This window comes from Meles meles, chromosome 7 (assembly GCF_922984935.1).
Source record: "Meles meles chromosome 7, mMelMel3.1 paternal haplotype, whole genome shotgun sequence".
Lineage (NCBI taxonomy): Eukaryota > Metazoa > Chordata > Mammalia > Carnivora > Mustelidae > Meles > Meles meles.
In genome coordinates, this window is record NC_060072.1 from 93,063,451 (window position 1) to 93,085,569 (window position 22,119).

Sequence of the window (22,119 nt, forward strand, 5' to 3'; positions counted from 1 at the left end):
GTGTTTTAATATGGATATTTAAAAAATATTATTTTTTAAATGTATTACTTTGGGATAGCTTATACTCATTGATCATTTGTATGTACCAATAAATAGGAAGTCATCCAAAAGTAGTATAACTTGAGAGACATGAAGATGCACTGCTCAATGAAAAAAAACACTTAACAAATTGGCCCACATTGCATTATCTTATTAGAAATCAAATTTTAAAACCTTTTACATACCATACAAACAGCAATCAGTCAATAAAAACTCAGATCAGTTATACTCAACACCTGCATTGTAATGTCAGAGTTCTTACAGAAGTGTAGTTTTAATGACTGGAAGAAAAATGATTCTCAGAGTCAGTTGGGTTGTATTTGTTTCCAGAGAAGCCCAAGTCTTTATACACTGGGAAGAATAGATTCAGGGATGGGGGTGGGCTGCAGAAATGGTCCTCACTGTGATGAATTGATCATTTCATCATAGAAATGATCAATTGTAAATGTTAGGAGTGGACCTACATTTATGGGAACATTCTAGCTCTCAAGCAAACCTTGAGCTAGTCCATGCCCCTTGTCTTTGATAGTGACTGTCATCCCTGAGATTCAACTCTGGCATTTAAGCACATGATCAGAGCTGGTACTGGCCCCATCTCAATATGGAGAGAATATTATAAAGCAATATAGCAAAAAATTTCACATAGTAAATGGACTGGAGCCTCCAGTTCAAATTGTAGGAAATCTACTATTTTGGGAAACCTTGATTTCATTTTGAAAATATTTTAAAAGCCAGCATAGTATTTAGTTTGTTTTAATTGAGAGGGGGAAAAATCTAAACATAAGACCACAAATTTAGAATTTCAAAGTCCCTTGCTTCTGGGTTTAATATTCCACTGAGAAATTCATCAAGAAAGCAAAAGCAGTATCAATGAACATACAATTACTCCTCATGAACATACTACAATTCCTCTGATCGACAGGTAAGGCAAAGAGCAGGCAATTACTACTTTTTTCAGGAGTGAATATAATGAATATAATCAGAGTAGTGCTTCTTCATGATAAGAATTACCACACTAGCCAGGAAAAAAAAAAATCAAAAACAAAAGTCAAAATGTTAGAATATAGCAAGTTAAATAAGTAAATTCAATATCCAAGCAGTTTTAGCTGTATCCCAAATAAGAATAATGTAGCTTCAGGTGGAAAATTTGACTTTAAATTTTTTACCAATAAGGACTTGATTTTGGCTCAGGTCATGATCTCAGAATCATGAGATGGAGCTCCTCACTCTGCACAGTTTGCTTGTCCTTCTCCCTTTCTTCCTCCTCTCTCCCTCTATCTCTCTCTTCCTCTCTCTGTTTCTTTCTCAAATAAATAAATAAATCTTTGAAAAAAAATTTTGCCAGTAAATTTTTTAGGTGTTGAATATACATGGAACTGTGTTACTTATAGACGCTATCTAGATAAAAAGCACCACATTAGCCTCAAAATAATGTACATTTTCAGGGTGATACTGGAATAGGAGAAAGAATTGATTACACTGAATGACATCCAATCCATATATCATAATTTCATTGGGTTCCATTCTACATAGATGTCTTCTTCTATTTTATATCAAAAATCTTTAATAAACTTTGGTAAACATGGTTTTATTAGAACAACAGGGGTAGGACATCTGAATGGTTCAGTTGTCTGAGCAACCCACTCTTGGTTTCAGCTCAAGTCATGATCTCAGGGTCATCAAATCAAGCCCGGTGTCAGACTTTGCACTCAGGAGGAAGTCTGCTGGAGATTCTTTCCCTCCCCTTCTGCCTTTGCCTTCCCCACTGAAATAAATAAATAGAAAATTTTATAAAAAGAATAATGGGGTCAAATGTATGATTACAACGTGGTAAAGAATAATGGAGGGTGAATAACAAAAGGAAAATTACTGTGAATAAGAACACTGAAATAGGGATAATATAGTTATAACCAGCTAGGCACTTTCTAAGTTTCAGGTATGTAGAATTTAGTTTCTTTAAATGGCATATAAAGGACACTATTATTATTTCCACTTCACAGATGATTAGACTGAGTAATAGTGAAAGTAAATAGTGTTTGGGGAATGTGATTAATATTTTAAATCTGACTTTTTTTTTTGACTTAATGACATTGGAACCAAGATGTTGGAATGTTTAAATTTTAGCCAAACAAATTTAAAGTAAAAAAAAAATAGTGATGCTGTCATACAATCTTGTGAATGTCACACCCAACATAACTTAACATTTCAAACAACAAATTTCTCACCAATTGCAATAGACAATGACCACAAAGTTTAGACAAAAAATTCATTCTGGAGAGAGAGGAAAAGAAGTGAGTTAGGAAAAAGTTGTTTAGAGAAGAAAACATGGGTTCAAAAATTAGATAATGCAAAACGCTGGGTGTTGTGCAAAAAGAATGAATACTGTTACGCTGAAAAAATTAATAAAAAGGGAAAAAAAATTAGATAATGCTAGATCTCAAAATCTTAAGTAATGGATACAGAAAGCCCATAACCATATGCGTATATTTGCATTTTATCAGTAACCAACTACAAAGAAAAAATGAAGTCTTTAGAAGTTTAACTTTAGGATGTATCTTCAGTCAGCAGTAAAATATAAATGCAAGTAATTCTAACCCAATATGCAGATAAAAATAAAACATAAATTTGGAATAAATGAATCATGATTTGACATTAGAGTGCCCTATAAATAAAGTAATCTGATTTTCTTAATATACCTTGAAATTATCTAAATGTACCACTGTGGAAACTGATGCCCTTTTATAATTTTTTTTTATTTTAAAAAGTTGTTGATTCACAATTTCAGAAGCTTTACAAGTGAAATCTGAAACTGGTCCCATTACACAAAGGGCAAGGAGGGACCAAAAGATGCAGGCCAGTCCAGAATGATAAACTGTAGTTTCAACAAGCAGGAGAATATTTTATATATGAGGCTTGTCATCAGTCACTGAAAGTTGATTAAATCTCTACACCCATCTCCTCCAGAATGTAAAAGTTTATGTAGAAACTTTAGCTGGGTTTAATCACATACTGTCTAGATGGTTTCAACGACACACTGCTCTCTCAAGACTGTGTCCTCCAAAATGGCTCCCACCATGGGAACAATAGGCCATCTGCATATATCAAATCATCACAGTTTATATATCATCAAATGTTTTGGTTTGACATTTTGGTTTTGGTTTCAAGGCTTTTGGGGCTTGTTTTTTTGGTGAGAACATTTAAGTTCTACTCTCAGCAAATTTTAATTATACAATACAGTGTTATCAAATATGGTCACCATGTCATACATTTGATCTTCAGACTTTATTCACCTTATAGTTCCTATGCTTTTACCAACCTCTGCCTATTTTCCTCATCCCCCAGTCCCAGCAACAACTTTCCTACACTCTGTTATTGATTTTTTTAATATTAATTAATTAATTTATTTATTTTCAGCATAACAGTATTCATTGTTTTTGCACAACACCCAGTGCTCCTGCAATACGTGCCCTCCCTATTACCCATTCTACATATAAGTGATATCATGCAGTATTTATATTTCTTTGTCTAACTTATCTTGCTTAGCATAATGCCTCCAAGTACCATCCATGTTGTCACAAAATACAGGATTTCCTTCTTTCCTATGTTTGAATAATATTCTATTGTTCATATACACACTACATCTTCTTTACCCACTCATATGTTGATAACCTTATAGGTTGTTTCCATATCCCAGCTATTATGAATAGTGCTTCAACAAAAATGCAACTCATGTATCTTTTCAATCCCTGTTTTCATTTCCTTTGGATATATACCTTGAATAGGGATTGCTGGATCCTATGCTAGTACTATTTTTATTTTTATTTTTTTAAAGATTTTATTTATTTATTTGAAAGAGATCACAAATAGGCAGAGAGGCAGGCAGAGAGAAGAGGGGGAAGCAGGCTCCCTGCCAAGCAGAGAGCCCAATGCAGGGCTCATTCCCAGAGTCCTGGGGTCATGACCTGAGCCCAGGGCAGAGACTTTAACTCAATGAGCCACCCAGGCACCCCAGTGCTATTTTTAAATTTTTGAGGAAACTCTATACTATTTCCACAGTGGCTGCACCAATTTACATTCTCAACAACAGTGCACAAGGATTCCCTTTCCTCCATATTTTACCACAATTTTTATCTCCTGTATTTTTGACAACTGCCATTGTAACAGGTGTCAAGTAATATCCCATTGTGGTTTTGATTTGCATTTCCATGATGATTAGTGATGTTGAACACCTTTTTGTGTACCTTGTGGCTATTTGTATGTCTTTGGAAAAATATCTATTCTGATCTTCTACTCATTGTCCAATTTTAATTTTATTTGTTTTGTTTTGTTTTTTTCTTTTTAGCTATTGAGTTGTATGAGTTCTTTATATTATTTTGGATACTAATTTCTTATCAGATAAATGATTTCCAAATATTTTCTCCCGTTCAGTAGGGAGTCTTTGCACTTTGTTGATGGTTGACTATGCTGGGTAAAAGTTTTTTAGTTTGATGTAGACCCACTTGTTTATTTTTCTTTGTTGCTTCACTTTTAGTGTCAAATCCAAAACCACTGCCAAGACTGATATCAAAGACATCAAGACTGATACCTCCTATGTGTTCTTCTGGGAATTTTATGGTTCTAGGTCTTACATTCAAGTCTGTAGCCCATTTCAAGTTGATTTTTGTGTATGGTTTCATTATTTTATATGTAGCTGTCCAGTTTTCCCAATAGAATTTACTGAAGAGTTTTTCCTTTTCCTAGTGTATGTTCTTGGTTCTTTTGTCATAAATTAATAGACCATGGCAGCATGGAAAATTCTTAAGGACATGGATTTATAGTAATTTGATTTCAAGAGCTGAAGGAACATTAAGATATTGAACATAAGTTAATAACAATAAATGATTCAAATATAATTATATGTTTATTAATCTAGAATACATTTAGAAGAACACTGATGTATATGTCCAGATATACCAATTATGTTGCTAATGTTTATATTTAAATCATACCTTTAAGTATATTTATGTATTTGGGGGGGAAAGACTGGAGTTTTGATGCTATAATTAAGCACTACGGGTTATATGGTTTCACATATTTTTCCTTTTTCTTGTCCAAGTATAATTTCCCAAATATAATTTATGTATTTAAATTTTCCAAATATAATTTATGTAACAAATCAGTAAATGAAGAATGTGGTTTCTTTATGACCCTCCCTTGTGCTGTCTCTCAGTTAATGTGATATGACAACAAAAGGAGCTAAAGTTGTTTTATAACCAGATTTTTCTGTAGTCCTATGCCTATTATCTGCTGCTGTACCCTCCTGTCTCCAAGGACACTGTCTCCAAAGAAGCCACAGTTAGTGTACTCTTTTTTTACCTGAATTTTATTTCTCAGAAGATTCATTAAGGACTCTGTTCTTCAATCATCAGGGACTTTTTGTTTATTCACTTAGTTGCATTCTTATCAAATAACGCAAATGTCAAGTTAGATATAGCAATTGTGCTTACAGCCCTGAGAGGTCAAAATTGCAACTTTCTGAAACTGGAGAAGGTTACTGACATTCCACAGTCTTGTACTGTATTATTTTTTGTTTGTGTTTTTTTTATCCCTTTTGTGAGGGGGATTTTAATAGCAAACAAGGAATTCCATGTAACTGGTTGAAGATGGACACTACTGTGCATCTTGAAGTTGTGAATGTGACAGTGGATTCGTAAGCAAAAGTGGCCAGAAGTTCAGATAAAAGTCTTCACCCCAACTACCATCTTCAGTTTAGGAGTTTTAAAGCTTCATGTGTTTCAAAAACCAGCAGAAACTATGATTCACAGTCATAATAGTAAGTGAGAAAAAGTGTCATTTTAATTATATTTACTTTCATGTCACCTGAGTTTTATTATGCTCTAACAAAACATGTTTTACCTATCTTTTAAAAATTATAAATGAGAGTGACACATAAATGTAATTTTCTGAGAGACTTTTATGTACAAGAATATACTGACATTTAAAAGGATTAAAATTTGATAGCTATCCAGAAATATATTACCTGTATCATCAATCTCACCAAAAAATAAGATATATATTCACATAATTATATAAACATACCCTTACTCTCTCAGAAGAATGACACAACCAAAGTTTCATCCTCATTAGAGATCCTTAAACCCACATCAAACATGTTTTGAAGGCAGAATAAACAAAAACCAATTAGTCACATTTCACTGAGTCTTTTTTAAGTCTTGTATTATACCTTATGACACCTTAGATTAAAACAAAAAAACTTTTTAGCATATAGAATAATATCCTATGGAGATAGGGCTGACACATTTAGTCAATACCATTATGTATGCATTGCTGAGAAATTGGAAACTGGGTTGGAGGAAGGTAGGAGATGGGCCACAGAAATTTTTCTCCCACATATCAGTTTGATTTACTACAGTAGTTGAATGTATCTCTTGATTCCCTTAGAGTGTTCTGTCAGACCAACCATGAGCTTAGTTCAGTTCTTTCTTCTGTTTGATATCATCGTCCTGAGGCCTTAACTGGTTTTGCTCCTTAGAGCCGACCCTATTCCACAACAATAAAACAATACACTCGTGATAAGCACAGTGTTATATGCAACTAATGAATCATTGAACACTACATCAGAAATTAATGTTGTACTATACAGTGGCTAACTGAACAAAATTAATATTTTAAATACATTAGTTTACATGCTAAAGTGAGTAGTCCACATATAAGTAAATTGGAGTCTCCAAGGGAAACATTTCATAATTCACTGTAGTAGGAAATTTCAAACCTAGAGACAGTAACTTTAAGTGAACATATTTGAGTCTTCACTAATTAACTGTCAATGCCCTAAAACAACCTGTGGAAGATCTAATAACAGAAACTCAATCAAAAAATTTCATTCCCTCTGGAATTAATATCTTGCTTCCAGTGACAAAAATTGCATCAACAGAATTTTACTAGAAGATAGGGCAAAGAGAAGGCAGTTTCTCTCTATCCTCTATGAAAGTAATAAAAGCAAAAAAAACTTGATCTTCTTTAAAAGTAAAAAAAAAAATCAATAATAGATTCCAATAGAAAATTTCAATGAACAAAATTATTATCAAAGTGCTTTGAATTAGAAATCCAAATAGGAAAATAGCTGCATAGGTGTCTGGAAAGCACACTTTAATTAAATTCACTTAGAAACATTAGATAGCTAAAAATGTATACAGAGCTGTGTTAGCTGTATGGTGAAAAAAGCACATTATGATCTTCACAAATTAGTATTCTCTTTTGAGTGTTAAAAATAGTAGAAAGCATTGTTTTCTATGGGAACACGGTGATGAGGTTTAAAGACAGCATAGTCATCAGACTTTTAGGAAACTCCATAGGGCTTAAAGATGAATAGAAATTACTCAGTGAGTTGAAGACAGAGAACAGATGTTTCATGAGAAATGTTTACTAAAATACCAATCACACGGAATGTGTTCAATAAATGTAGTCTACTATCCTTCTTGAAAAACACATATTAAGATGAGGTGGAAGAGAGAGGGAGATTACATTTCATTTGTGATACAGGGAATTTGAAGTCCATGTGAAGTATCCAAATAGATGTTAGGTTGCATCTGAGAATGAGAAAGAACAATTATAAACTAAAGATACAGATTTAGTGATGACCACTTGAAATATTTCAAAACATAGGAACTGATGCAACTACAGAGGAAATATTATGGCAAGAAATGAAGGGAAATGAAGAAAACACTGATATATACAAGGATCAGAAAAACATATAATTTGTAATATCTTTGAAGTTGGTTGATCAGAGCACTTTGTGAAAGTATAAAAGTATCTCATGCAAAGGATACTGCACGTTAAGACATTATATATTCTGCTCCACTGTGAATTATAGGTGATTACTTAGGGAAAGACAAATCTTAGAGGGAGAGGTAAAGACATTGTGTGTGTGTATGTGTATGAGTGTGTGTGAATGCACACAGGATAAAGTTCAGAGAAATTCATGGGAGAAAACTTGTATGCAATAAACAAAAACAGAAAGCAAAATTCTTTAATCATAAACAGAGACTTCAAGTGACTACAGAATATGCATTAAACCCAACATGTCTGACATATTAGTACTTTAAGAAGGAACAATATGTCAAGCAAATACATCAAAGAATTCTTGAAAATCAAAAAACATCTTTCTCCTATGAAATGAGAGACCCATGAGAGTCAAAAGTAGTCCATTACAGAGTGTACACTTAAATTGCAAACATTTTTAATAATAATAAATCAAAACCTGACTGTGATAGAGTTCATATTGTTAAAATAATCTATAATAAAATGTCTCAATGTTACATGCAGATTTAACAGATTATCAGGAATCAGCAATGAGAAACGGTACAGTAACAACATTCATTCTGCTGGGACTGACAGATGACCCTCCACTGCAGGTTTTAATTTTTATCTTTCTCTTCCTCACTTATATGTTGAGTATTACTGGGAACTTGACTATCATCTCCCTCATCTTATTGGATTCCCACCTTAAAACTGCCATGTACTATTTCCTACAAAATTTCTCCTTCTTAGAGATCTCATTCACATCTGCTTGTATTCCCAGGTATTTGTATAACATAGCAACAGGTGACAGGGTCATTACTTACAATGCCTGTGCCAGTCAGGTATTTTTTACTGACTTCTTTGGTGTAACTGAATTTTTTCTGTTGGCTGCTATGTCCTATGACCGCTATGTGGCCATCTGCAAACCCTTGCATTATGTGACCATCATGAGTAGTACTGTCTGCAGAAGATGTGTTTTTTGTTGTTGGGTAGCTGGTCTGCTTATTATAATCCCCCCACTTAGCTTGGGCCTAAATCTGGAATTCTGTGATTCTAATACCATTGATCATTTTATCTGTGATGCATCTCCCCTCCTGAAAATCTCTTGTTCAAATACTTGGTTCATGGAACAGACTGTTATAATCTGTGCTGTGCTGACCCTCCTTATGACACTTACATGTGTAGTTCTGTCTTACATTTATATCATCAAGACAATTTTAGGATTCCCTTCTGACCAGCAAAAGAAAAAAGCCTTTTCTACCTGTTCTTCCCACATGATTGTGGTTTCTATCACTTATGGCAGCTGCATCTTCATCTATATCAAACCTTCAGCAAAGGAATCAGTGGCGATTAATAAGGGCGTGACGGTGCTCACTACCTCTATCGCTCCAGTTCTGAACCCTTTCATTTATACACTGAGGAACAAGCAAGTCAAACAAGCCTTCACTAACTCAATCAAAAGAATTGTGATATTTTCCAGGAAATAAGAGAATGTGAAGCCAAATAAATAAATAAATAAATAAATATAATGAACCAAATATAATGGGCCAAATTTCATAGTCAAATTATTTTATTCAGTACACTTTCATTCATCCTATTCTAGTAACATCTTCATAAAAAATATCTTTTAAGATCCTTCCACAAACAGGCATGTTAATAGCTTTTAAAAACTTAAATCCTAGCTTTACCTCCAAATTAGGAAAATCAAAAAACAAAACACAACAAATTAAACAGAAGTATATCTCCAAATCAGAAAATATTAAAGGAGGAAAATATAGTTTAAAACTTTTACTTTTTCCAGTTAAAGACTAAGTAATTGTCGTTGTTCCAATCCAAAGCTTTCAAATGATTTATCCCTTGTTTCACTTAACGAATCTGAATTGGGTAGTTTCCTTGAGTAAGGTACAATGTTAAGCCCTAACAATAGAGAGCAAATCAGCAGAAATTTACTTCCATGTACCCTCAGGACAAAACAGAAACAATTCTATATTAAAGAAAGAAAATACCCTTGGGGCTAATAATACATTATATGTTAATAAAAAATATATATATAAATAATAAAGTAAGAGGCGCCTGGGTGGCTCAGTGGGTTAAGCCGCTGACTTCAGCTCAGGTCATGATCTCAGGGTCCTGGGATCGAGTCCCACATCGGGCTCTCTGCTCAGCAGAGAGCCTGCTTCCCTTCCTCTCTCTCTAACTGCCTCTCTTGTGATTTCTCTCTGTCAAATAAATAAATAAAATCTTTAAAAATAAATAAATAAAATAATAAAGTAAAATAAAAGTAAAAAAGAAAGAAAGAAAGAAACTTGAACTCAAATAAATATTTTTCCATGAAAGGGAGTTATAAACCTTACAATTATGGAAAATCATCTAAAATATCAAAACAAAAATTATAAAATTTGTAACTACATCAAACTGAAAATAACCAAAACTTTTAAATGTTACAGATAAGCCTTTCTCAAAAAATACACAAAGTTAAAGGGAAGATGATGAAAATGGTTAACAAAAAAAAAAAAGAAAGAAAGAAAGAAAAGAAAATAGGAGACTATCCTGAAGACTTCAAATATTAAAAAAAAGTATTAAAGTATTAAAAAAAGTATTAAAGTATTAAAAAAAAAAACTGGGGGCACCTGAGTGGCATGGTGGGTTAGGCCTCTGCCTTCGGCTGTGGTCAATATCTCAGGATCCTGGGTTCGAGCCCCACATCGGGCTCTCTGCTTGGTGGGGAGCCTGCTTCCCCCTCTCTCTGTCTGCTTCTCTGCCTAGTTGTTAACTCTCTCTGTCAAATAAATAAATAAAATATTTTTTAAAAAACCTGCCAGATGTATATACCAAATTGAAATGCTAACAGAGAATATCACTAAAATAAGCAAACCCTTGCCAAAAATAAATAAATAAAGTGAAAGAAATCAAGGAAATAAAAATAGCTAGATACATAGGATCTTGGAAACTTAAAAAAGCTCCCAAAAGGAGTATGAAAAGCTAAACATAAAGGTGTTCCATCTTTTGTGATATAAAGATACACATTGGAAGAATACAAACTGTTTATCACATTTTCTCCAAAAAAAGAACCTCATACAGCTCATCATCTGAAACTGTATTCCCCATCTCACCATTCTCCATGCTTTAGGAATTAGAACTGACATTTCCCCTCTGTGTCACATCTAAAGTTTTCCAATTGCTGTTTCCCCATCTAAATATATTCTCCTCATTCTTTATTTGCTCACGCTTTTTTTCCTTTAGTTTTAAATTTAAAAATCATTCAGATTCCTCAAAAAAATAAACATTAACTACCCTATGATCCAGTAGTCCCACTTCTGGGTATATACCCAAAAGAACTGAAATCAGGATCTCAAAAAGATATCTGCCCTCTCATGTTCATTGCAGCTCTATTCATGATAACTCAAATGCAGAAACATATGTATATCAACTGATATGTCCATCAACTGATGAATGGATATATTAAATGTGGTATATACTATGAAATACTACACAGCCGTTAAAAAGAAAGAAATTTTGTTGGGGAGGGCACGTTTTGCATGGAGCACTGGGTGTTGTGCAAAAAGAATGAATACTGTTACGCTGAAAAAATAAATAAAATGGAAAAAAAATAAAATTTATCTGAGCAAGGAAAAAAAAAAAGAAAGAAAGAAATTTTGTAACATGCAACAACATGGGTAGACCTTGAAAACTTATTTTAAGTGAAATAAGCCAGACACAGAAAGACAAGTAATTCATGAGCCCACTTATATTAAATATCTAAAATAGTCAAATACATAAAGTCAAAGATTAAAATGGTACTGACCAGGAATAAGAGGAGATAAAAATGAAAAATTATTAATCAACAGTCATCACGGAAATAAGAAAGCTCTAGAGATCTGCTTTACAATTTTAAACTGTCAATGTAAAGTTGTGAGGCGGCAATAATTAGGCAAGAGAATTTATTTGGGATCAAAGAACTGCTATTCAGGATATACAGACTTGGGTAAGTAACTCAAATTGTATCCTACCAGGGAGCAAAAGTCAGCAGTTTTTTAAGCAAAAGGGAATGTTTGTATACATTATTTACAAAGAACTTTTCCTTGGTGTTAGGCGTAAAAAGCCAATCTTGACTGAATATAATTGGTTGCTAAGCAAAATCTCTTATTATAGCAAATTGCAGGTATTTGGTTTGAGTCTTTGGGATATTTGGGATTTGGTCCAGTTTAAAATTTCATAGCTTCATGGGGAAGGACAGGTTCACCTCATTAATGGCCTCCCAAATTCACTGTAAAACCCCTTGATATAAGTAACCCCATCTCATTTCACTTTTCACATTTCCCCCTTTTGATTAAGATCTTTCTCTGAAAGCATCCTTAATTGGTCATGTATTTACTTAGTCCCATGTCGCTGGGATGGATCTATCCCAGGAAATCATGTCCCATGTTGGAGGGAATTTTTAATCTTGGACAATTTAAGGGCACTTTAAGGACACTGTCATTAGCATCAGGCCACAATGAGCAACATGGAGGCAGTCAGAAAAATGGTTCTTAGACAGTTTCCTCATCTGGGGCTTTAATAACCCACCTGGAATTTCAAGTGAATCAATCCTTGGAGTGACCATAATCAGATGTTCACCTTCCTTAGCCAGATGATAAGCATAAAAAGAGCAATTAGCAATAATAATATTCCCTGAAACTCATGTACATTAGGCGTTAATCTAGAAAATTGTTAAGAATGTTGAATTATAAAATATCTAAAGGCTCAGTAAACTTACTGCAATAGCACAGATTCAAGGAAATAAAACCTTACTGTTGGCAAGTCAGCAAGGCCAGTAAAATTTCATATTTTAATGAGATAAAATCCGAAGTACAAAAATGGAATCATTGCTAGCAACTCTTTTCATATATTTTCCCTTTTCCTCATAAGTCCCTGAAGAAACATCAATAGAGTAATGTTAGTCACTAAAAGGCCAGCATAGTTTCAATACCTGCCGTGGTTCCATCTAGTCCCTCTGTGACAGAGTTGTGGGGAGCAAGTAAGAGGAGGTCCTGTGATTTATTTCTCCAAGTCTTCTAGTCTATAAAATCCATGCCTATTAAAATTATATGACATAGTCTTCTGTACAAATATAAGCTGCACAGTTGGGCAATTTACAGCATAAGATTCAAATTTTAGTAAACATCTGGTTAACACAGGAACACATATAATTAAGATTAACAATGATAAATGAGTTTGTCCTATCATTTTAAACCATGATCCTATTTCTGATGGTAAACAATTGAAGAGATTGAAATAATCTTCAAGTCTGGGCTTGTGTCTTACTTCACCTAATACGTTAATATTATCCTTTATAAATTGTAGTTGTTTTTTTTTTTAAGATTTTATGTGACTGACAGAGATCACAAGGAGGCAGAGAGGCAGGCAGAGAGAGAGGAGGAAGCAGGCTCCCTGCTGAGCAGAGAGCCCTATGTGGGGCTCAATCCCAGGACACTGAGATCACAACCTGAGCCAAAGACAGAGGCTTTAACCCACTGAGTCACCCAGGCGCCCTAAATTTTTGTTCTTATGTTACTTCACCGGATCCATTACTATAGAAACAGCATTTTTCTCCTAAGGCACAAGAGCTTTTTTGTTGCTCCATTAAGATACCAAGTGCCTTTGAGAGTCTCTAAGACAACTTCCGCCAGGCTACTAACTTCAGTTTGTTGATCATTTGAATTGAACAGAAGTTTTAAAGGTGCTGGTGATGACTATGGATAAGGTGTATATTGCCTTTTCTAATCTATTATTCCAGTCTAAGGGAAAAAAAAAAAAAGGCTTGGGCAAAAGTATAACCAAGCCCCTTTCTATCTTAGATAGAGTTATTAATGGGCACACATTCAAAATTATAACCTTCCCAGCTTCACCAAGTTCTTTTCAATTGGTATGAGAAGGATCCCAGATTTGGTTAAAGGAGCATGAGGGACAAGCCTAATGGTAGCATCACAGGCAAAATCAATAATCCCATAATGCCTTTCCATTTAATAAGAAAAGCAAAGTAAATACTGATGCCACGGACACACAAAGATCCAGAGCCTTCTAGGGACACACCATAAGTGGGTCCCTTTGTCCAGACTCTTTTCTCAGTTTCAAAGGAAGAAATCTCATGATCAAAATCATCTTTACAGAGTACATAATAATCTGATTTACTGGAATTGTGTGACTGAATATAAGAGCATCTTATTTTTCTATATATGTAAAGCAATAATGAATTTGATTATGATAAGTCAGACTCAGAAAACAGACAGAGAGGCAAACCACAAGTGACTTTGCACTATAGGAAACAAATTGAAAGTTGCTGGAGGGGAGGCTAGTGTGGGGATGGGGTAATTGGGTGACCTCTGATGGAAATGACTCATCAGATGACCCACCGGGCAGCTGATAAACTTGTAAATGTCATGAAGCAATACTGGTGGGAGATATTTCTAGGGCTTCCAGAATGCCAGAATGGCACAACTGACTTCTGGACATTCAAAATTAGAAGAAGCTAAAAGCAACAAATCTAATTTTGAATGACCAAAAATCTTGATAATGGCCAATGCAGACAGAATTTTGTCAAAAATATCAAAACATTTTAAACATTTGAGTAAATAGTCTCACAGATTATTATGAAAGATACTTAACTGTGTATTTGACCAGAGACAATAAAAGATTTTACAGGCAAATGCCAGAAGGTTACAGACTTGTGAACAAAACCTATCGAAGACCTAATAAAGCACAGAAAATTACTTCAATAAAACACAAAATCTTTGCTTTTCTTTCATAATCTTTTATCAGAAACAGACCAATAGTACAGGAAAACTTTGTCCTTTTAGCAGATGAAAGAATATTAAGTTTTATCCTGACATTGTTCAGCTAGACTAGAAATGATACAATAAGCAGAGGCAACAGGATCCCTGTATCACTGTTGAAGAAGGTTCTCAGAGAGCAAAGACTTGAAAGATGCGACGCCAACATCAGAACTGATGACAGAGCTAGCAATATCTGTGATGCCATTTCCAGAATTCCCAGCCTTGCAAGTGACTGGGAAAAAATGAAGGAAGTTCTTTTGAACAAAGATTGTTGCCTGGCTGTAAGTCTGAAAAGACAACCTATTTATGAGGCAATCAAAGAGTGATTACAGCTTGGCCTCGAGAAGTTATGACTGTGTGTGTACAGGGCAGAAGAGTGATTGTTCTTATACTGACTTTTTCGCCAGCTGCACAGATCCTTTTGTTGCTCAGTTAAATGTGGTATAAAACCAGTAGCTTTCAAACATGCTGGATCATTTCACAGCAAGAAATAGTGTACATTTATGACACATGGAAATATTTTCAGGAAGTATTTCCTGACATGTATATATTTTCAGTATATGCCATGCATACTCTATTTTCCATTCTATGACATATTCTTTTTTATTTATATAAAGGTAATAAATAAATCTATAATAAAATAGGTAAAATTAAAGACACATATATCATCCATCCACCTACATTGATAGGTATTGTGTATTTTTTATTTAAATAAATGTTAACCATAACTCATCAATGGTCTGTGATTTCAGTTTGAAAAATGAGAAGTTACAGCAAATCCTTCCACAGGGTGAGAAAACTCTGTGGGAGTTCAATGCACCTTATCTTCTAAAGGGGCACCTGTGGCCTTGTCTGCATTCTCTCAGCATCAATGCACACAGTTTGCACAGAGTTAATTTATGCTTATCACTCTGTTTAACATTTTCTCTGGTTCATTTTGTAATGTTAGCTCTTCTTCCAACCTTTTTAACTATTTGTAATCTTTCCTTTTCAGTGAAAACTAGGAAACCAGCAATTGGGGCCATAATAAATTAGCATCCTGTAGTATATTAGTAACTTTTCAAAAACATCTGAAATTTTCAGAAATATATTCTTCCTCATAATACATTTTTTTGTAAATATTAAAAGACAAAAGTAAATAAACTTATGTTTAACAGTTAATGTTTCTCTGATTTGTAAGTAATTTAAATATTTAACAAATATCCATTATTTAGTTTAACTTAGTATAAACTTTGATCTTATTCATATTAATTTAAATCACTTGTTTAACATAACAATTATATTTGGATTAAACACTAAACAGCTAAACACCATTTTGTTATTTGTCTTGTTGACAAATTTCAGAACATTGAGATAACATGAGCTTATTTGATTGTAAACAAATGTAGAAAAATTTGTTTATCCACATTATATCTAATGCTGATGACTCTGAAGACATTCCTGGTTTTTTTTTTTTTAACCAATAAACTTGAATTAGCTTTTATATATCAAAGATCATCCTAGATCATATGAACTTGAAAAAACGTCTATGTTAGTTTGATTATATTTCTGAGAACTTTAGGAATATTTAATTTATAAGCACTTGACTTTTGTTGACAATTAAATAGAGCTCTTACAAATTAATTTTGGTAATACCACCCAGAGGTTGAAAAATACTATGTCTATAATGTGTATACAGACAGACAAAGACATCTTACAGATTTTGATGTTTCTTTTTAAAATATTCCTCATATTGTCATATGCCCCAGATATGAAACTCAAAAGAATAGCTGAAACCCAAGTTGTGTTTCTGGTAGATGGACCAAATTAAAATTACCAGCTCAAATGTCCAAAGTCTTTAACCAAAGACTTTTTAAATTATTATCATTATTATTATTATTATCACTTGCATGCTGTCAGAATCCTTTTAGAGCTGTATGGGAGCAATTTTGTCCTTAGAAGCTTCTGTATGCCAATCAAAGAATGCGTTCCAGGGTCTTCAAGTGGTTTGGAATCTTTTCTTTTAAGAGTCTCTGTTAAGGTGGACTCGTTTAAAACAAAGCTTCCCCAAAATGGCCAATGCAATTTTAAATTATCCAACAGCTATTTTAAGATACCAGGAATTACTCATATTCCCCCCTTGTGAAAGAAAAGTGTATTCACCAATAGGAAGACCCATCGCCACCACCACCACAACATAGCTGTGAACTGGCACCATAATCATCTCCCTTGGTATCTCCAACTTGGCCCCAAATAAAAGCTACAATCTCAACCAGAAGGAGGGAGGTTGGAACCTGAAAGGGCTCACAGTTGAAGGAGACAGCTGTCCAGGGAAGTGATGAGAGTATTTATTTGGAATCAAAGAATTGCAATTCAGGGTACACAGACTTGGGAGAAATTAAATAATGTCTTACTAGGGAGCAAAAGCCAGGTTGTTTTTTTTTTTGTTTGTTTGTTGTTTGTTGTTTTTGTTTTTTTTAAGCAAATAGGGAATTCTTGTATTAGTTGTTGACAAAGAACTTTTTATTAGTGCTGGCAACAGAAAGCTAATCTTGAATGAATATAATTGGCTCAAAGTCTATCACTAAATTGTCTCTTACTATAGCAAAGGCAGCTGTTCAGTCTGAGTCCTTGGAATATTTTGGGTTTGGCCCAGTTTAAAAGTTCATGGTTCCACCAGTGAAGAGTTGTATGAGACCCATCTCCTTAATGGCCTCCTGGCTCCATTTAAAAACTCCATAACATGGAGCAGGAGCAAGATGGTGGATGAGTAGGAAACTGAATGGATAGTTACCAAACCATTCTGAACACCTACAAACTTAACAGGAGGTCGAAGAGGGAAAGAGCAGCAATTCTAGGAAAAGGAAATTGACCACTTTCAGGAAAGTAGGACATGTGAAGAAGTGAATCTGAAGAGACAGAAATATAGACAAGGGGGAGGGATCAGCACCCAGCAAGTGAGAGAGCAGTGGAGCACAAAATCAGAATTTTTATAAGTCTGCTCCACTATTGCTCCAGAGGCTAAGTAGGAGGTGGAGCCCTCATGGGGACAATGTGGTCTCAGCACCCACAGGGACACAAAAAGACGAGAGATGTTGGAGTGTGGCAGAGCTCCCAGGTATTGGAGCAGGGAGGCCAACTGCAGAGACAGAGCCGAGGAGTGTGGTCTCAACTTGGGGTTACCTTAAGCCATGATCCAAGGCACAGCAAGGCAACTGCAACTGAAGAGATCCAGAGAGACCTCATTCCTTCTCTGGGAGGAGTGACATAGGAGTACCTTGCAGGTATCTACTGGCAATGGAGACTCCAAACCCAGCCATGTGCCAGAGATAGAAATGCTTGTTCACAGGTTGGGTGATGTCTGAGCACACCTGGAGACCAGGGAGAGCTTCTGAAGCTAGAACTCAATTACAAAACCCCCCAAAGTGGATTGACCACTTTTCTTGGAGGGTGCACTGAGGATTGGGGCCCTGAATTCTTGGCTCTTATGGGGTGGGAGAATGGGAGGCTGCCGTTTTCATTCCTGTCCTCCAAAGCTGTACAGAAAGTGTTCAGGAAAAAAAAAAAAGCTACCAAGAGCAGATTGCTTAGCCTGGCCCCTGGCAAGGGAAGTGAAATTCTGCCTCAGGCAAAGACATTTGAGAATCACTGCAACAGGCCCCTCCCGCAGAAGATCAGCAAGAACATCCAGGCAAGACCAAGTTCACCAACCAACAAGAAATGCAAAACTCCAGAGATAGGCGAAAGCAACACGTAGAATTCATGTTTTTTTTTTTTTCCCCCCCTATGGACTTTTAGTCTTTCAGAGTTAAATTTTTTTTAATTTTATTTTTTCTTATTCCATTTTTTAAAAATTTTCCTCTTTCCTATTTTAGCATTGACTATTTTATCTTACCAATACCTTTTCAAAACTCTTTTTAAATTTTCATTATCATACTCGTATTTTATTCCTTCGTTGTTTTTAACCTTATTTTTTGTATAAATATAGTTTTTTTTTTCTTTAAAATTTTGGATATAATTTCTTCTAATAGATAAAAATATACCCTAAATTGAGTGCATGCTTTCAAACTAGACTCCAGCCTGATCTCATTCTTTGCTCTTTTCAACGAACTTCTTATCTTATCAATTCCTTTTTTAGAATCTATTTTAATTTTCATCTTGACATTCATATTCCATTCACTCATCATGTTTAACACTTTTTTTTGGTCTATATACAAGTTTTTCTTTCTTCAAAATTTTAGGAGGTAGTTCCTTCTAACAGACCAAAATACACCCAAAATCAAGTGTGCAGCTTTGTTCTATTCACCAGTCTAATATATATATTTTTCTTTTTCTCCCCCTTCCTTTGTGCCCCCCCCCCTCAGTTTGGGGTCTCTTCTTATTTGGTTAGTGTATGTTTTTCTGGGGTCATTGCTACCCTTTTAGTATTTTGTTCTCACATTCACCGATTCTTAACTGGATAAAATGACAAGGTGGGAAATCTCACTACAAAAAACAAACAAACAAACAAACAAACAAAAAAACAAGAGGCAGTAGCAAGGGCTAGGGACCTAATCAATACAGACATTAGTAATATGTCAGAACCAGAGTGCAGAATGATGATTATCAAGGTGCTAGTGAGGCTTGAAAAAAGCATAAAAGATATTAGAGAATCCCTTTCTGGAGAAATAAAAAAAATACAATATAATCATGCTGAAATCAAAAAAGCTATTAATGAGATGCAATAAAAAATGGAGGCTCTTACTGCTAGGATAGATGAGACAGAGGAGAAAATTATTGGTATGGAAGACCAAATAATGGAGAATAATGAAGTTGAGAAAAAGAGATATAAACAACTACTGGATCATGAGGGGAGAACTCAAAAGATAAGTGATATCATAATATGAAATAATATTGGAATAATTGGGATCCCAGAAGAGGAAAAAAAAGAGAGAAGGTATATTGGAGCAAATTACAGCAGATAATTTCCCTATTTGGTGAAGGGAAGAAGCATCAAAATACAGGAGGTGCAGAGAAGCCCCCTCAAAAGCAATAAAAATAGGACTACACCTTGTCATCTAATAGGAAAACTTACAAGTCTCAGTGGCAAAGAAAATCCTGAAAGCAGCTCGGGACAAGGGGTTTGTAACATACAATGGTAGAACTATTAGATTGGCAGCAGACTTATCCACAGAGACCTGGCAGGCCAGAAAGAACTGGCATGATATATTCAGAGCACTAAATGAGAAAAACATGCAGCCAAGAATACTACATCCAGCTAGACTATCTTGGAAAGTAGAAGGAGAGATAAAAATCTACCAGGACAAACAAAAACTAAAAGAATTTGTAAACACTTGGGGTGCCTGGGTGGCTCAGTGGGTTAAGCCGCTGACTTCGGCTCAGGTCATGATCTCAGGGTCCTGGGATCGAGCCCCGCATTGGGCTCTCTGCTCCGCAGGGAGCCTACTTCCTCCACTCTCTCTCTGCCTGCCTCTCTGTCTACTCGTGATCTCTCTCTGTCAAATAAATAAATAAAATCTTAAAAAAAAAAAAAAGAATTTGTAAACACCAAACCAGCCCTACAGGAAATAGTGAAAGGAGTCCTCTAAGCAAAAAGAGAGCCTAAAAGGAATAGACCAGAAAGGAACAGAGACAATATACAGTAAGAGTCACCTTACAGGCAATACAATGGCACTAAATTCATATCTTTCAATAGTTACCTGAATGTAAATGGGCTAAATGTCCCAATCAAAAGACACAGGGTATCAGAATGGATAAAAAAAAGAAGACCCATCGGGGCACCTGGGTGGCTCAGTAGGTGAAGCCGCTGCCTTCAGCTCAGGTCATGATCTCAGGGTCCTAAGATCGAGCCCGTGTTGGGCTCCTTGCTCAGTGGGGAGCCTACTTCTCTCTCTGCCTCTGCCTGCCTCTCTGCCTGCTTGTGCTCACTGTCTCTATCTCTGTCAAATAAATAAATAAATAAAATATTTAAAAAAAAAGAAGACCCATCAGTATGCTGTCTACAAGAAACTCATTTTAGACCCAAAGACACCACCAGATTTAAAGTGAGGGAGTGGGAAACAATTTATCATGCTAATGGACAACTAAAGAAAGCTAGGGTGGCAATCCTTATATCAAATAAGTTAGATTTTAAGCCAAAGACTATAAGAGATGAAGGAAGACACTATATCATACTTAAAGGTTTTGTCCAACAAGAAAATCTAACAATTGAAATACCCATGCCCCCAACATGGGAGCACCCAATTATATAAACCAATTAATAATAAAATCATACACATCAACAATAACACAACAATAGTAGGGGACTTTAACACCCTCTTTACTGAAATGGACAGATCAACTAAGCAAAATATCATCAAGGAAATAAAGGCTTTAAATGGCACACTGGGGGGCTCCTGGGTGGCTCAGTGGATTAAGCCGCTGCCTTCGGCTCAGGTCATGATCTCAGGGTCCTGGGATCGAGCCCCGCATCGGGCTCTCTGCTCTGCAGGGAGCCTGCTTCCTCCTCTCTCTCTGCCTGCCTCTCTGCCTACTTGTGATCTCTCTCTCTGTCAAATTTCTGTCAAATAAATAAATAAAATCTATAAATGGCACACTGGACCAGATGGACATCACAGATGTATGATACTTTACATGGAAAACACAAAAGACTCCACTCCAAAACTGCTAGAACTCATACAAGAATTCATTAAAGTGTTGGGATATAAAATCAATGCACAGTAATCAGTTGCATTTCTATACACCAACAGCAAGACAGAAGAAAGAGAAGTTAAGGAGTCAATCCGATTTACAATTGTACCCAAAACCATAAGCTATGTAGGAATAAAACTAACCAAAGTGTCAATAATCTGTACTCAGAAAACTATAAAGTACTCATGAAAGAAACGGAGGAAGACTATTCCACGGTCATGGATTGGAAGAACAAATATTGTGAAAATGTCTATACTACCTAGAGCACTGTATACATTTAAAGCAATCCCTATCAAAACACCATCAATTTTTTTTTCAAAGAAATAGAACAAATAATCCTAAAATTTATATGGAACCAGAAAAGACCTGTAATAGCCAGAGTAATGTTGGAAAAAAAAAAAAAAGTTGGTGGCCTCACAATTCCAGACTTCAAGCTCTATTACAAAGCTGTAATCATCAAGACACTTTGATACTGACCCAAAAACAGACACATGGATCAGTGGAACAGAATAGAGAGCCCAGAAATAGATCCTCAACTCCATGGTAAACTAATCTTCAACAAAGCAGGAAAGAATGTCCAATGGAAAAAAGACAATCTCTTCAACAAATGGTGTTGGGAAAATTGGACAGCCACATGCAGAAGAATGAAACTGGATGATGTCCTTACTCCACAAACAAAAAATAGACTAAAAATGGATAAAAGACCTCAATCTAAGACAGGACTTCATCAAAATCTTTGAGGAGAACACAGGCAGCACCCTCTTCGACCTCAGTCTCAGCAACTTCTTCCTAGGAACAT

At 35.1% G+C, this 22,119-nt stretch overlaps 1 protein-coding gene across 1 annotated transcript; it reads left to right on the top strand.

Annotated features, from left to right (window-relative positions):
• The first annotated feature begins 8,390 nt into the window (after positions 1 to 8,390).
• Positions 8,391 to 9,326, top strand: LOC123947086 (olfactory receptor 6C2-like). Its single transcript, XM_046013059.1, has one exon. It carries the CDS (start codon positions 8,391 to 8,393, stop codon positions 9,324 to 9,326), a length of 936 nt encoding a protein of 311 aa, XP_045869015.1.
• Positions 9,327 to 22,119: the final 12,793 nt, after the last annotated feature.

Excerpts from the sequence above, each read along its gene's own strand:
- LOC123947086 (XM_046013059.1), top strand. The coding sequence starts at position 8,391 with ATGAGAAACGGTACAGTAACAACATTCATTCTGCTGGGACTGACAGAT.